Here is a 17,802-nt window from a genome sequence, read left to right as displayed (position 1 = left end):
TAAAATGCCTCTATATGAGTATTGTGATACACAAAAGTAATAGTAAAGTGTAATAAAAGTATCTGTAAATATTAATTGGACCTTTATCACAGGGTGGGACATTTACAGTGGAAGCTGACTCTCTAATTGAAGATTAGTGGTAGATAAGGATGGGTTGAAAACCACAGATTGGGATATGAGCAGAGAAATGTTGGGTTTCCTACAGTCTGGATACAATGCATTCAAAGTGCTGGACATCTTTTTGGCAGCTACAATCATTGATAAGGTGATCTGGTAATGTAATGCTCTGTCAAATTGTTACTTTGTAATTTGGCTCCTATATAACATGAGAATAAACAAAACTCATAAACTGGGAGCCCTGATTAATAGTCAGAGAGAACACAATTTAGAGGTGTAGCTGTGTTGTCTAAAGAGATGTGACTGACTTTGTAGCTGGATCCTGTCCTGAAGTGAAAATGTGACATTTCTATCTATGAAATAATAAATGACTATGTATTATGAAATAGAGGGTCAGGTTTGAACTGTGGCCATGATATGTATGATATATATTATATTGTAGATTTTCTTTTGTGGTTGCATGTTACTGCTACAGCTTTTATTGTGAAAACAGTCACACCGGAAGCCTGCCTTCGTGAGGCACGCGCTGAATCACGAACACGGAAACAGTAAATGTATTTTTACGCCGGCAGCTCTGTTGTCTATTCGTGTTTAAAACCTGTAACTCCAACTTCAACAAAACTACTAACCTGTCCTGCAGGGTTTGTGCTGTTTTATGGAGCTTTTTTAGTCAAATGTTATGAGCATTGTCAGTCTATGAACTTGTGAAACTGCTGTGACGTTAACTCTCCATCCTTCGTCTGTATTAATATCTCTTTAACCATAGATAGTTTAACGCTTGGTTTTTGATTAAAGGTAAAGTCCAGTGAGTTTGGCTTTGTTGATGGCGACGTGTTTGAATGGATTACAGACCAAGTTCAGACAAACTAATACTTGTCAGTTCTTGTAAATGTTATTCAAAAGACTAATTTTGACTCTTATTTAGAGAGAGTATACGGCATTGAGTCTGCGGTGATACATAAATAATGCTGATTTTCAGTTTTAATCTGCTAAAGAAATCATAACTGAGTAAAGTTCAATTAAACTGCTATGAAGTCACAAGACGTCCACATCTGTTATCACAGTGATATTTGTCTTTATGCAGATGGCTCAGGATGGCAGACTGCCTATCCTGCTTTCCTTCTTCGTGTTTTTCTACATGCTATCATCACTATGTGGATGTCACCCTCAGTCTGCTCGGGCCAGAGCTGCATCCAATGACACTGCAAGGAAAGGTACCTCAAACCCTCCTACCCTCTTAGATGATGTGCCAGTGTCTTTGATTTTCTTGAAATAAATAAAAAAGTCTGAGTACCACTAATCTATACTGTGTCAGACAATCATCATTTTAACATTGCTTCCCTTGCATATCAAGCATGGGTTTTTTGAGAGGTCTGTGTACAAACCTTTGGCTTCAAAGCTTTTCTACATAGGTCTCTGGTTATTATTTTGTTACACATGTCTTGTTATGTATAAGTTATACTATAAGTGTTACAGTGATGGTTAGTATATTCATCAAGCAATATTTTGGCCAACACTATTGACAGACACAAGGGAGACAAAATATTAGGCAATGTAATGCACCCCAAGTACACCACCGCCACCCTCTGTGATAAGATAAAATTAACATCTTTCTGACAATGACAGCAAAACACTAATATGTGTGAGCTTTGTAAAAATAGAATAGCAGAGCTGTTGTATTGGATTACATTAGATTTCACAGGTGTTCCTAGTAAAGTGCTCTGTGAGTGTATGCCTACATGTACCTATATAACAACAGAGCGTATGGTATATCCAGTTATCTACTCAAGTGATAACTTAACTTAAAAGATATTCAAAAAGACTTTGAGAAAAAAGTTGATTTTATTTTTGTGTTTCTCTGTGAGCCTCAGACATAGCTGCAGAGGTCACAGGCTATGCTGATGTGGCCAAACGGATCATAGACCTGGCTGTGTTTGGAGCTGCTCAGAACCGCTCTTATAAACGGCTTGCTGACTTCACTGACACCATAGGGAACCGTGTCAGTGGATCGCACAACCTGGAGATGGCTATCAAATACATGTACAGTGCTATGATGCAGGATGGCTTGGACGTACATCTGGGTGAGTATGCATGTCTGTCTGTTCAACTGAATGCTTTAACAAGTGTGTGTGTGTATGAGAGAGAGAGAGAGAAAGAGTTGAAGCCTTTTCAAATTGGACTTACCTGTATGTGACAAATACATATATGAATGTAGCAGTGAGTTTTGTTTTTGTACCTCCTCTTTTCCAGAGCCAGTGAAAATCCCGCACTGGGTGAGAGGGAAGGAGAGCGCAGAAATGATTTTGCCTAGGGCCAAAAGTCTGGCTATACTGGGACTGGGCAGCAGTGTAGGGACCCCACCTGAAGGTAAAGACCATCCTCTGATTCCTTTGACTGGTTCATTGTAGTCAATTTAATTAATGTCAATATTTTACAAAATAAATCTTTAACCAATAATTAATGAATATGTGCACCCAGACTTGAACTTTTACAAAGTTTATTTTCACATATGAATTTGTTTGTCCACTCTCCACCTCTATCTTTCTAGGTATTGAGGCAGAGGTGTTGGTGGTTCAGTCTTTTGAAGAACTGAAGCACAGAGCCAGTGAGGCTGCAGGCAAAATTGTGGTCTTTAACCAGCCGTTTGTTAGCTATGGGGAGACGGTGGCTTACCGTGCATACGGCGCCTCTGAGGCAGCTAAAGTGGGAGCTGTAGCCTCACTCATTCGATCCATCACTCCTTTCTCTATTAACAGGTGTCTGTCTATATTTGAGGAGCATGTATCACTGGTGAGGTGACATTTGATCCCCAACTTCTCAAGTAAAGGTTTAATTTACAAAAGTGTGTCTCTCTTTGTCTCTAGTCCCCACACTGGTTGGCAGGATTACCAAGATGGAGTGAAACGCATCCCCACAGCCTGTATCACTGTGGAGGATGCTGAGCTGATGTGGCGTATAGCACAGAGGGGACAGCAGATCGTGGTCAGACTCACAATGGCAGCCAAGACTCTGCCAGATGCTGACTCTTTCAACACAGTGGCTGAGATAAGAGGCTGGCAGCACCCTGAGCAGGTACCTGTCAGCTTGAATGGTTTATTTATGTATCTTATCAAGCTACAGTCTCTTTTAGTCTTTTAGTGTTGGGGCAAATCTATTGGGGTGGGCCTGTCAAATACATTGCGTGGGTGTCCTGTTAGATTTTTGGAGAAAAGACATTAATATGGCTGTTCTTCTTTCTCTCTTAATTAGTTTTTCTCCCTGTCTTTTCCTCTGTTTGATGGGATGAGGAAAGAATGCTGTAACCCCTTTTTGCTGACTGCAGATATTCCCGCAGAGGTTTAGTCTGTCTTCATTTTGCCTGTCTGTGTGATCTAATCTTTCCAGAGAAGCACAGAGGCTCGGCTTAGCTGGAAATACAGAGACATGTCACTTGTGGTCTGTAGTACATAGTAGGTTTCTTTGGAAACACACCACTGTAAAAACAAACTATTCACCTGTTCATTCGGCTCTTAAAGTTGTTACAAACATTCCATGAATTAGCACTTCTTAACTTCTTTTGAATTTTTTACAGATCACTTAATGTTTTTCTTTATTGGCCAGTCTAAACAACTTAACTCAGACCTGCTGAAATAATTCTATCCTTTTATGGTATGAATAGAGTTGTGATTTGTGGACACATGCTAATACAAGCAAACAGAAAGATAATTTATGTCCTCTTTTCAGCAGATTTTCCAGTACTGCAACCTGTAAATATGTGTTTGCCTTTTTGAGAATAATAGACTACTGTATATGAACTACTGTGTAGGAAACCTTTGAGTCAAAGCGGATAGACAGTGTTGCTCAGCAAGGACACTGACCTGCAACTGGCATGAAATAAACTAATTCCAGCATGCACTGGGCTAAAGGTGCAGTGAACCCTGGATGGGTCTGTCACAGGACTAGCAGACTCCTTGAGTATAGAGTGAGATGTAAACTGTATGTTTAAATGTGGGCAAGACGGACCCAGACATGTCTAGCAGGTTGAACCTGATTGACAGACAAGGTGCTGCTGCACCAGTCTCCAAATGAATGCAACTTCACCGCAGTGTGCACGGGAGGCACTGTGGCTCACTTGAGAAAAACACTGCACTGCTATCATACCTGTCTGAATAAAAGCACAGCAGAGTGAGGAGTGGGATCATCACTCGCAGGAATAGCCCCAGCTGTGTTGAACTATATGCTAAATGGATTGAATGGACTTGACAGATGAGGGCTAACAGCAGGTACATAGGAGGAATCTAAGTTTGACCTAACTTAACATTTTCTACTTGAATGTATCACAGTTGAAATTTCCACAGTGTTATCTGTGAATCGTGGTATGTATATTGGTGGAGGTTGCCTCGAGCATGGGTGTTTTTGTTGTTGTTAAGTACTGTATATTGCATGTACAACGGGGGTTTCTAATGACCCCATTGTGTCTGAGAAGATATTTTTTGTTGACAGATGAAAGCAGATGGTTTTTGCAGTGGTAATCTCCCAAGAGAGTGGCTAAGACCTGTATGTATGTAAGCCTTTACTTCCTAACAGCCTCTTGAGCCTGCAAATATGAGGCCGGTGTATTCAACAACTCAATAACAAAACATTGCATCCCAGCAGCACAGTTCAAGATGGCCAAAAACTTAAGAAAAACAAGATTCATGACTTTTATGGCTAACAAAGAACATAAAATGGGTCATAATGTCATATGCGGAGGGTGTTTCCAATCTTTATAATTCTAGTGAGCTCTGTTCTTTACACGCAGCTCCCTCTCGTTTAATTTGTGATTATTTAAGTAGAGCTAACTGAAGAATTTGTCAGGAGACTTGGATTAGAGGAACATTGCTGATGTAAGCTGTTACTATTCTGATCTGGGAACCAATGCTCAGTCCCTCATTATAGAAAAAGGAAATTAAACACATGGCATGGTTGACATCATCTTTGGCTCTGTGACTTAGTGCTCCAGCTGGCAACCCTAACCCTGGCAGTAGCAGCAATTGTGGTTAGTCTGTGCGTGTGTGTGTGTGTGTGTGTGTGTGTGTGCGTGTGCACATTCATAGAACGATGTACATTTGAGGTTTAGTGAGTCATTTCCACAGTTAAGCCTTTGAGAAGCAGTGGGATGAGTTGCAAAGATTTTTTTCCACTTACTCAACTTTTACATCCTCTACCTATCCTCCAAATGAAAAATTTAACTCTGCAAAGTCTAAGATGTCCTCTCTCTTTGTGTTTATACTGGGGTCTAAAACATTAATAATTTTGTCTTACTGTGATACATGTGTGTGATGTATTTGTTGAAACATCGTTTTTGTGATTCCCATCTAATCTACATGTCACTACACCACATCTAAACATCTTTTTATACTTTATTGGTCTCTTGTGATTTGAACTATGTTAAGTATAAAGTATTTATTTGTCTCCACTGTCAACACTGTAAAAAGCAGCCATTTGGCAAACGGAGTGTCAGTTATCTGTGTCCCTCAATGGTAAGGACAAAGTGTGTCAACATTAAGTCAACAGGGGCAGAAAGGTCTTTGTGAGGTTAACCGACCAAACTATTACAGTACAATGAAATACAATATATTTCAACACTAGTGACTGACTAAATTATTAAGTACAGTGTGTTTTTGAGCAAACTCTTGAGAAAACTGGATTGTAAAATCCCTGATGCATGCTGCAACCTTGACTGTAAAACCTCACATGGAAAAGCTAAGTGTTCGAGGTCATGGATTTAGAGGAGGACAGTTCTGGTATTGCAAAAACCACTTGAGTGATTCATACATCATGCGCACAGCAGCAAGTCTGGGTGTGTACTAAATGTGTATATGTTTTATATTCCCCACTGATGTATTCTTACCTAATACGAAAAGCATACATGTGTAAACTACATATTCACGCAAATGTAAATACATTTCTTACATTGAAAACACATTAGGACGGGATCTTCACCAGTATGAACTTAACAAATCATTACATAACCGGTTTCAGTGCTCACATGAGTGCCTGACTGTAACAGCATTTAACTAATTTCAAGTAAAGTGGTGACACATTGAGCTCTGAGCAAAAAGGAACATATCTGAACAGGTTTCTTATTTAGTTATTTTATATAGCAGAGGAAACACTGGGTTTTATTTGAATGGAATGCATAGCCTCTGGGTCATTGTCCAGACTGGACTCACATGTTTTGTAACCTGGAACATCAGGTCAGGACAGCAGCATCCCTCTGACGGGAATCCCACCCCTTAACATTCCTGGAAATGGGCATAACATTCTGAACTGTGTGTTTGTGTCATTTTTATGTTAAAAGTCTCAAATTTAAGGCATATCTGGCCATTGTGTGTGGTTTATTTGTCTGGTTTAATAAAATGTAGACATGATGTGGATAAGATAATGTTATCTGTTTGCTTTCTCTTGCGTTTGTCTGTTCAGGTCAGACAAATGGTCAAGTTTCCATGGATACACACCTAAAAAACTGTTCCACATCATACTCTTTCTTCCTGTCTTTTCAATGATTATATGTTATATATCTGTCCAATTTGCTAGGTTGTCTTACTGAGCGGTCACTTGGACAGTTGGGATGTGGGCCAGGGTGCCATGGACGATGGGGGTGGAGCCATGATTTCCTGGGAGGCCCTGTCACTCATCAAAGACCTAGGTAACCCACAGACACATACCCTCTACAGATATATTGCATGTAGAAACACATATATACTCTGTGCAGACAAAGAGGAACTTCCATGGAAAGACTTATTTATACACTGTAAAATGCAAAAAGAACTGCAGCAAGCTAACACAAGCTTGTAAACAAAGATGAGTAAATGATTTACTAATATTTCACATTATGTAAACAGCTTGCCTAACTGAGAACAACAGTCAACAGTATTCTTTTAAAGAGACCGGGCTAAACAAGCACAACAAGTTGGTTAGTAAGATATGGTAAAGCTCTATGAAAATATAACAAAGCTCCGACAAACTTTGGTGCAAATTACAAAACAGTTTTCTCAGACTGTAAACTGTTATTTCCTCCAACTGTTTGTAGAGGAACAGCAGCACTCACAATTAGGAAACAGACTCAGATAAACAGTACAGTATTCTCGTGAACAAAAGAATGTGCCTCACTAAGCCTATAATCAAACAAGCTTATTCAAGTACAATACCCAGTGATGAAAAGTCAGGTATACACTAACCTTCAGTATATAACAGATTCTAAAGAAATATACATGACATACATTTGCATGATTTAACTGGGGATATTATCTTTCTTCTTCTGTACGTGTTTCTTCGTTATTGCTGTGGGTTCATGTGTGTCTTCATCTGTTTCCAGGTTTGCGTCCAAGGAGAACCCTGCGAACAGTGCTGTGGACAGCTGAAGAGCAGGGTGGAGTTGGAGCACAGCAGTACTTTGATTTACACAAGGTATTACTACTGTTACTGCTGCAGTATTAAATAAGAAACAGAGAGAAAGCAAATATGTTTCCTGTCAGAGTGCATTGTGGTGAGTGCAGACATTTACTTTTAATGTGCTGGACAGGTCTTGGCTAGCTACCAGGTTTTTCTTTGTGGATAACAATCATATGCAGTCTCATATAGAGTTTCTGTATTTAGAGGCCTTGCTAATTGCCACGCATTGACCCAACGTAAAATACACTCTTAAAACAAAGGTAAAAAGGTATATTTTCACCAAAGTACTGTAACATCCCAGCAGTGTGTCCAGGTCTGTATAAGAATGTTAATCGCCTCAATCAGGTAAGGCAGCTACACTAGCAACTCCTAGTGGTTGGTTGAGGAACCGGAGCTGAGGAGGAAATATACGTGGGGATAGCACAAGCCTTTGCATATGTTAACATACATACCTTTTCAACAGTGTATGATTTCATTTGAAAGTAGCTGTACTTAAAACTCTTAATTTCACCTCCTGAAGCCTGTTGTAAAGATTGAGTGGCTCTGTTGACAGAAGCTTGGACCTCTTTATGGTTTTAATCATGGCCATGCACTCTCTTGGTCCTCCACTGTTTTATCTACTGTGCTTGCTTCCTGTCTCTGCTTCCTCTCCCACCCAGGTGAACATGTCCAACTTTGACTTGGTCATGGAGTCTGACCTGGGCACATTCAGCCCAGTGGCTCTGCAGTTTACTGGCAGTGATGTAGCAAGAAAGGTAGGATTGTTATTCACCTTCAGACAACATTGAATTTTTCACTTAACCTTCTATGGGCTGATAATAGTACCAAAACCAACATTTTTCTGAATTTTAAACTGTAGATCAAGTTTCGAAAATGAATAGCATAAAGTTGAAATTGATTTCTTTACTCTGTATCCAAGGTTTTGAAACTGGTAAAAATGTAATTCCAGTCTTGCTGCTGTCTTTTGAATTACAAGTACAAATCTGGAATATGAATGTTAAACTGCCTTGGGGTTAAAAGCCCTGGGGTATTACAGGCTGTGTGATGAGCTAAGAAGCAGTTTGTTAGTGTGTGGCTGTATCAACAGGTGATGGAAGAAGTGGTCAAACTGTTGGCTCCCATTAACACGACCAAATTGGAGGCACATGGAGAAGGGACAGATATCTCACCTTGGATGCAGGCAGGAGTACCAGGTCAGTTTAAACAACATGTATGTCTGTCTTTCTGTGACTAGCTTTCACTATAAGGCACAGTGAAAGTCTGTTCAATAAAAGCTTAAGAACCATCTGCTTTATTTGATTTATCATGTTTTTTATGCCTATCATAAACAGAAAAAAAAACTAAATAGAGAGTAACCCATCCTAATGTCTGTGGTTCTAGTTTGATCATTCTTCTCCTGAAAGTGCTTTGCATACAGAATCACATCCTCATTGATTAACTGTTACATAATATTGGGGAAGTGGGAGCCAGCTATTCTCTTTAAATTTAAATTACTGAAAATCTGATGTGCAAGATATTTAAAGTGTAAGTAGGAAGTGGTCAGGACAGGGAATTTTCAATGCACCTTTGAGCCAAAAAACATGATGAGATGTTTTTTTTCCCCTTCTTGAATGGTCAGTGCACCCTTGGGCCTTTATATACAAAAACAAATGACAGAATAAGGAATGATAACAGAATATAATCAATAGAATTAAATTGTGCTGCATTTGGAACACAAACCTGTATGAGTCCAGTTAGTTAATATTCAATAATTATTATCTTTCTCAATTGCTGATAGTGAAAATAGATTCAACCCTAAACAGTACTGCTTTGGGTACATGACAGTATGTGCCAATCTTTGTGGCTTTGAAAGGGATATAGTGGTCCAAACCTCTTGTCTGCCTCTGTCTAGTTTCTATAGAAGTGAAATTGTAATATCCACAGAAGGACACTGTGGTAGCCTTAAGAAGAGGAACTGCAAAAGTAGACTCAAAAACACACATTTTAAACTTTTCATTTAATAATATAACTAATCCAGCTGACCACAAACAGTCCTCAAGGATGTTTTCAAAGCCGCCTTCTCTGTCTTCCAAGCGCTTTTACTGTGTTTATTACATTAAGAACATCTGTACTGTAATGTGTATAATGTGATAATCCCAAATTAGTAGCGACTAGCACCAGTTCAGTTTGACGGAGGCTACTGTTAAGCCCATTACACAACTTGATCATTGGGTTGACATCTCATCATGGCACTTCTTTATACCATAATCCACATTTCCAGCATTAAAATGTTCCTTTTGTTTAATCTTTCATTTGTTAACTCCTCCTGTGTGGGGTTTCCAAAAAGAAAACAATTACAACATTGTCCACCCAGTCATGTTGTATCATTTGGGTCCTGAACCAACACAGACAAGCTGCATTCTGAAGGTCCTTCCTCCTCATCTGTCATGCTAAGTCGAGGTCTCTTGGATGGCCTTTCCACTATTGTTGGTTGTAGGAAAAGTAAAGGACTGTCCAAAGGAAAGGTGAGGGTCCCGACACCACAGTCTCTCACTTTGGGCTCTCTCACCTGTGTAGCTTCACAGTACAAACACAGAAATGAATAAGCCTTTCAATAGTGTCTGATTTAGCTAAATGAATAAACACACCATTAAGTTAACTGAGAAGCAACAAACAATTTCTACTAAGTACTTTCTACTAAACTCTAACAGAACACAACAAACTCACATAGTTATGGACGCACACTAAAATAAATGTCCATTAGACGTTGTGCCGTCTCACTCATGTCTGTTGACTGACTGGAGGTGTAATTATGAGAACTGCACCAGAATGCCCAGTGAAGTTTAAAACTTCTATTGATAAGAAATACGAAAGGTAAATAAGGCTATTCCTATTCACTGTTATTACATTATTTAGCCAACTACCTGTAAACACAACAGTAGCACACACCTAATGTTATATGCAATAGTGTAAAGCACAACTCCTTTTTTGAAATTAAGCAGCTAAGAATTAGACTAATGTTGCTTGTGTTGGGAAATACTACCAAAATGATCCTGATTAAAATGTAGCTAAATTCTCTGTTAAAAACCAAATATGTTTTTATTCATAACTGTAGATATTTTACTGAGAGTATAGCAGATTTTTAGAGTAGATTTCTGTGTTGTATACAGTAACAATTTTGTAAAATAATATTAATACTTTCAAATGCCTTAGCTGTCATGTTTACTGAGACCATTATGCAGATATTTAGCACCATTTTATACCACCTCATGGCTGTAATTATGTTTGTAATCAGTTACATGTAATCAAAAATGTGTTCTGTTATTTGTGTTTCTTTCTGGATCAGTATTTGTCCAATTTTCTTTATTATAAGACAGTATTACTTGTAAATCAGTGTCATTTTCCTTATTAGGTTGTAAGATGAGTGAACCAGATAGCAGTCCCTCCCACATGTATGACACACCATCCAGGTCTAGAGCCTAAATGATTGAATCATCCAAACCACAACATTTACAGAGCTGGAAGTGGTCTTGGTGTCGACACCGTTGCCTAGGTGCCAAAAAATAAAAGGATAAAAATATATAGATATTTTCTGCTCTAACGTAACAAAGTCAAGGGATAACCCATCACTCTTGCAGGAAACTGAAACCTATGTGTCTGATTAGAAACAAAATAAATAGTTTGTAGTTTGTGATGCTGATGAAAGCCACTATCTTTATATGTTTCAAAACTAATATTATCTTATAGTATCATCTTCTAACTCTTGCAGTAAATAACACCCATTTTTTTGTGTCTGTATTACATACACACCTTTGCTTCTCACGGGTTGTTTCAGTGTATCGTAGGACAGCTGTGTGGCAGTAGATTTAGTTGAAGGAGAGTAGTACATCTGAGTGCCCACAGATAACATTAGAGGGCAGAACTGCGTTGAAACAGAGACTGTAGGTTCAGGGTCAGTCTGGCATCCCTTATGTTTGTACTGTGGTGTACAGTATGTCGTGGGGGTCTGTTGTGATGTACTCTGATTGAGAAAAGACAGTGAAAAAAATACGGTGTTCATCAGTAAAATGAAAACACATCATTTGTTACTGCCCTGTATTATTAGTTGCAGGGCATTTGGCAGCATGGTTAACTTAGCAATGAGCTATGTTTTAAATCCTTTCATTCCTGCATGCAAATAAACAATGCAGACACTCCCCCTTTACACCCTGTTAGCAAGTCAACACTGGCTGGATTCTTTTTACTTTGCAAGTAATCGAGAAAAAGGAAAATATGGCGGATGTAGTTAAAATAAGGGCATATATCGGATTGCTTGGTGCACGTATTGTTATGTGCAAATCACTGTTAGCTAAATAAAAAAGTAAAGCTGCACTGTAAACGCCTATCGTGAGTACTGACGCTGATTAATAACCTAACCCTAACCCATTTGGTCCGATCATCGAGCCAAACCTTGAAGTGATATAATGCTACTTACAGCTTGTGCTTCGGACTCCTCAACACGGCCCTTTACCGACGGGACAGAGCCGTCTTTTAGCACCAGCCGAGCAGAAAAGCCTGCTTCATACTGGGCTCTGTTGAGGAAACAGTCCTCTGTGAAGTGGCGTGAGCAGACAAACACGTACGCATATGGCTGTTTTTTACCCGAAAAAAGAAACTGCATCCACTTTTGTCTGGTGCTTTCGTCTTTAGGAAATGCAAACAAATTTAACTTCTTCTCCTCCCCTTCACAGCCGAAAAAACACTTTCTAGGAGTCATACTAAACGACTTCCAAGGAGCTGGGTAAAGGACCAAAAATGGCGCCTATTCGATCCAATAAAAATTGCTCGCCTGTTGGATACACTTTGCCTGCATCATGGATGTATACGCTAAAAGTTTCTAGCTTCCGGTTTTTCTTCCGGGGATGTAAGGGTCATCACGTTACTGTGTGAACGCACATTACTGACACATAAATGAGTTAGCATAGAGGTGAATGGAGAGACCACTCTTTTATCTCTCCTCTCCTCTCCCTCTCACATCTCTACCTCATATACAGACTGGTGACAAAAACCAGTTCAGGTCCAGGGAGGGGATCTGGTGGCTTTGTGAGGCTGTGGGAGATGTCTTGCTGGCATGGTTTGGGTCCACATGTTCCCTTAAAAAAGAGTCATAAGAGTTACTACAAATCAATACAAAGTTGTTCTTGATGAAACAATGTCTGTCCTGATGGGAGTGGTCTCTTCCAGGATGACAATGCCCCCATCCATAGGGCACGAGGGGTCTGAATGGTTTGATGAGTATGAAAATTATGTGAATCATAAGCTATGGCCTTCACATCATCTCATCTAAACTCAACTGAACACCTATGGGAGATTTTGGACCAACGTGTTAGACAGCACTCTCCACCACCATCATCAAAACACCAAATGAGGGAACATCTTTTGGAAGAATGGTGTTCATCCCTCCAGTAGAGTTCAGAGACTGTAGATCAACCACAAGGTGCACTGAAGCTGTTGTGCATGTGGTGGCCCAACACCTTACTGAGATACTTAATGTTAATGTTAATGTTAATGTGTCCTTTTAATTTGTCATTCATCAATAGGTCTATAACACTACTAAAATTGTCTATGTGAGGGATTAAATACAAATAAATCATAATCAGAAAAACTAATTTTATTACAACACATCTACTGATCCTGTATGTGTTTAAACCCCCCCCCCCCCTCAAAAAAAAGAAGAAAATCACCTCTGTATGTTGCTAGCTGAGTGACACAACCCACATAACAGGGCCCAGTTTTAAGAAGGCTGCTGGCATCGAGTTTTCATGCAGTCCTGCTGACACCTTCACACAAAAGCCATCAGCATGGAAATGTTTCACTATTCATTTCCATTTCTTAATTTTAGACATAAAACATATGAACCAGCTCGATGGCAAGAATAATCCTCCTGTTCCATTGGTTGATTATAATATTAGCATATCTTGGCTAGAAATTATAGCCGTTTGGTTCAATTTTCATTGACTTTTAAAATATAATTTTGAAATTTGGAAGAAGAGGAAATGGCATTATGTAGAGAAACATATTGTGTCCTATAGAAAAGGAACTGAGAACAAAAAGAACACAAAACATCAAACCATTAACAGACCACAAACCCATTCCCTTTTAAAGCAACAACCAAACAGAATATTTACTTACTTACTTAAAGACATTCACTGGTAGTCTTCCATTATTGAACAGTTTCAATAGAGCAGCTGTTTGGTGCTTTGCTCAAGGGAACTTTAAAGGATAGCTGTCTAGACATGAGATAGTTGGCAGGACTTTTTGGGTTCTGGTGTTTCACAGATATGTAGTACATGGGTACCATGGGGAATAAATGGAAACCATTATCAAAACAAAGAGTGCAGATGGACAGAGGTCAATGTTAAACCCATTTAACACTTTTCATAATTTGGTGCATAGTCACACTGACTCGTAACATGAGGCCAGTTTTACACCACAGTCCTATTGTTTAGGATTCTTAAATGGTCCATTTAAGAGGTTTCTGAAAAATGTACCAACAACAAAAAGATGCAGTTTCTATGACAGTTTGACAGTAAACCCATGACAGTGACAGAGTCCACAGGGTCATGTTGAACCACCATAGTTAAGTTGCACTGTCCAAGGGGAAGGTGAGGGTGCAAACTCCACAGTCTCTGCTGGGTGCTTTCACCTGCGTACCTTCAATGCACACATAGAAATCAGTCATCCTGTCAGTGATGTCTGACACACACTGGCAATATGAATGAGCACACTTTCTATGTAAGAAAAGTATTTTATAACTTGATGATTTGCGGCACTACGTACCTGAAGTGATTCTGCAGAGTTTTCATTGCATGTTGACTGTTCTGCTCTCTGGGGGGTCAGTCTATATCTATCTATCTATCTATAGATAGATATAGATATATTTCCATGAGCAGGATTCCAAAGGGGTGGGGGAGGTTAAATAAACCTCGGCCAAATTGGAAAAAATCTTGCTAACTTAACCAGATACAATGTGCACTTGATTTTCTCTAGAAAAGGCAAAGAACTGCCAATAAACTTTATAGAGTGGTGATTAATCCATAGTATAATAAAGTGAATAAGTGTTAAATTTTGCTTGTAAACTAACTGGGGCATAAAGACAAGCCTGATGTAAAAGTCATGACTCAGACTAGGACACATGAAAAGTGTCTCTACCAACACATCATTATCAAAACAGGGAAACTGCAACAAATGATTATTTTCATTATTGGTTTATCTGTTTTGCCATTTAAATAATTAATGGATTTGTTTTGTGAAAATTGTGAAAAATGGCCATCACAATTTCCTAAAACCCAGAGTGATGTCTTTGAATGAGTTGTTCTGTACTAAACTCAAGGATATTAAATTCAAAATGATATAAAACACATAAAAGCAGCAAATCCTCACACCCATCATCTCAGTTAATAAACTAAACAAGTCAATAAGCAGATTGAAACCGACTGGACAGGAGGGGCACCAACGAAAAACGGGAAATTTGTTTCTTCAAAGCACAGACTAAATTACATTTTCTTTTTGTCTCTCCATCCATGGAAAACAACCAAAAACTTTATGCTTCCATCAAAAAAAAAGTTTTTGGTTGTTTTCCACATGCTAGCTTCCAACTGGGTCAGCAGCTTTAATGACTCACAGCTTCACTGCTCTTCCTCAGAAATGTTCTTTTACTTTTAGTCCAGGATTGTTTGAACAGTCTTTTCAACATGTAACAGGTTGTGTGTATCTCTCTCACTGTCTCTCATACAGGTGCTAGCCTACATGTGGCCGACAGTCGATATTTTTGGTTCCACCACAGTGAAGGTGACACCATGACTGTTCAGGACCCTCAAGAAATGAATCTCTGCTCGGCATTGTGGGCTGTGGTAGCCTATGTTGTGGCTGACCTGCAGGACATGCTGCCCAGGTAGTCAGGTACCACACAGGATGCTGAACCTCCAGTGAAGTGGAGGAGAGGATTATCACTGTAACCCACCACTGGACTGCTTAAATCCTAAACACACAATCAAATCAAATTAGAAAAACTTGAGATTGAGTTTAAAAATGTTTATTTCAGCTTCTGTTTCCAATTGAAATGTGAATTGACTCAGGGTCAGATAAAGAATCATGAGAAAGGATGAAGAAATTACCCATCCATCCATTTTGTTTATCACTTATCCTCTAGACGGTTGTGGGGGGCTGGAGCTAATCGGGGTACACCCTGGACAGGTTGCCAGTTAGTCACTTGGCTAACATAGTATAGAGACAGACAAGCGTTCACACTCACATTTACATCTACAGGGAGTTGAGAGTCGCCAATTAACTTAACCTGTATGTTGCTAGTATGTGGTAGAAAGCTGGAGTACCTGCACAAAACATGGAAACTTCACACAAGGGGCCCAGCTGGTGGGTTCGAACCCAGAACCCTCATGTTGTGGCGCAACAGTGTCATGAGTATAATAACATAAACACATTTTACATTTAAATTAAAAATAACTAATGTAAATAAATCATGTTTTAAATGAAGATTTAATTGATCGACATAATGTTGGAACTCAGGACTTCAGTCAGGACCAAAGAGAGGGGATGTAAAGCTAATGCAATATTGTCATGCCACATAATCATTTAGATCATATTCAGAAGCGAGTATATGCAGGATTACTATCTGGAACAAGACCATGAAAATGAGATGTGAGCATAAGACAGAGAAGTTTCTCAGGTACTGTTATGTCTGGGCTACAGAAATGATTAGAATAGAAACCTAATTTGTTGGTTTGCAAATGTGTAGAAATAACAAAGTATAAGAAAGTCTGGAAAATCAGCTCCACAGTCAATTGCTCACCTGTGACTCAACAACAACTGTTAGCTAATAAAATTGTGGAGCTGTTCAAACCTCTCATGTTTTTGTCAGTTTCCAGTGTTATCCAAAAGTTTTTATTCACCTGCTTTTTGATTGTTTTGTATTTTCATTCTTGCAAGTATTGTGTTTAACTGAATGTCAGCACATTTTGTCTTATATCATCATTAAAGTTTTTATCATTGCTTTACATGGTTACGCACACTGCTCTTATCCTGTGGTACTTTGATTACTCATTCAGTCTATATGATTCTATGAAAGAGGAAGATAAGATGGCAAACCAACCACACAGACAGTAAGTGGGGGATATTTTTATCGAAAGGAGAAGGACGACGAGAAAAAAAAGAGGAATAGAGAATCAAGTGAAGTCATGATGCGTGAAGAGAAAAGTTATGTCAGAGGAAGAGAGGAAAATTAAAGAGAATTCATCATTTTGCAGACGCCACGTAGACCAGCAAAGCACTGATATCTCAGCACTCCTATCGGATGATGTCAGGGTTAGTCAGTCTGCCAGTACAGATAAAGTAGTTTTGAGGATACAGATGTGTGTGAGTGTGTTTGTGTTGACACAGACATTTGTGTTGTTTCTGTTAGTTTCTGGTCAACTCTTCCTCAACTGCCAGCAATACTGACTCACACACAGACAGTTATGTTAGTGAAGAAACACAGTCTGTGTATGTTTAACACACAATGAGTCACATATGACTGATCTGACATCTGCATGCATGAACTATACAGACATTTGAAAAACAGGACTGAGGACAAATTCTTTATCTATGGTTTGTCAACTTCTGTATTTTCAATTTCTCCTTTTCTGCATTAATATACCCCTGAAATCTTTTTGCTCCTCTATTCCCACGATCTCAATCTCGTTCATTTTTAGTCTCATCTACTATCATAATTAAATAAGTTAAATGCGGGGTCCACTAACAATTATTTTCATTATTCATTAATCTAATCTATTCTGGATCACTTGCTTCTTCTACAAAATGTTGGCAAATTACAAATTCCCAGAGTCCAAAGTAATATCTTTGTCTTGTTTTGTCCTGACCTCACCTGAACAGTGAGGACAAAACAAGACCTAAATATATTAAGTTTACAATCATGAAAGACTCAAATTATTAAACTGGAAGATACATTTTTGCCATTTTTTTCCCTTAAATTTAAAAATGGCTCAAGCAATTAATCAGTGATCAAAATAGTTACAGATTCATTTTGTAACTTTGATTAATCATTTCAGCTCTACATGGGATGGGACTGTGATCAAGTTTCCCCATTATGGGACTATTATGGGATCTTATCTTTACAGAAAAGTGAGGACATTCAGCAGGAAAATAAAACAATCTGACAACTAACATATATGTGATCATGTGAATGCTGGTCTGTCATATGAATGCAGCCCACAGTGAGACAGATGGATGCCAACT

At 38.8% G+C, this 17,802-nt stretch overlaps 1 protein-coding gene across 2 annotated transcripts; it reads left to right on the top strand.

Moving 5' to 3' along the window:
* The first annotated feature begins 1,218 nt into the window (after positions 1-1,218).
* LOC128365919 (carboxypeptidase Q-like) lies at positions 1,219-16,565 on the top strand. Of its 2 annotated transcripts, none has more exons than XM_053326544.1 (10): positions 1,219-1,331; positions 1,989-2,198; positions 2,368-2,484; positions 2,666-2,873; positions 2,982-3,189; positions 6,676-6,787; positions 7,457-7,548; positions 8,193-8,288; positions 8,621-8,726; positions 15,289-16,565. In XM_053326544.1, the coding sequence occupies exons 1-10, from the start codon at positions 1,256-1,258 to the stop codon at positions 15,447-15,449; spliced, it is 1,386 nt and encodes a 461-aa protein (XP_053182519.1). In that variant the 5' UTR covers positions 1,219-1,255; the 3' UTR covers positions 15,450-16,565. The 2 variants fall into 2 exon arrangements, with proteins under 2 accessions (XP_053182519.1, XP_053182518.1); XM_053326543.1 differs by having other exon boundaries at positions 1,252-1,331; positions 1,983-2,198.
* The last annotated feature ends 1,237 nt before the right edge of the window (positions 16,566-17,802 follow it).

The sequence above is a fragment of the Scomber japonicus genome, chromosome 10, assembly GCF_027409825.1.
Source record: "Scomber japonicus isolate fScoJap1 chromosome 10, fScoJap1.pri, whole genome shotgun sequence".
In the NCBI taxonomy this organism is placed as follows: Eukaryota; Metazoa; Chordata; class Actinopteri; order Scombriformes; family Scombridae; genus Scomber; species Scomber japonicus.
Note: the sequence above shows the minus strand (reverse complement) of the source record. Positions and strands in the feature narration are given on the sequence as shown.

Coding starts and splice junctions, on each gene's coding strand:
- LOC128365919 (XM_053326543.1), top strand. CDS start 1,256: ATGCTATCATCACTATGTGGATGTCACCCTCAGTCTGCTCGGGCCAGA. Junction 2,485..2,665: donor TGTAGGGACCCCACCTGAAG/GTAAAGACCATC, acceptor CTATCTTTCTAG/GTATTGAGGCAGAGGTGTTG. Junction 2,874..2,981: donor ACTCCTTTCTCTATTAACAG/GTGTCTGTCTAT, acceptor CTTTGTCTCTAG/TCCCCACACTGGTTGGCAGG.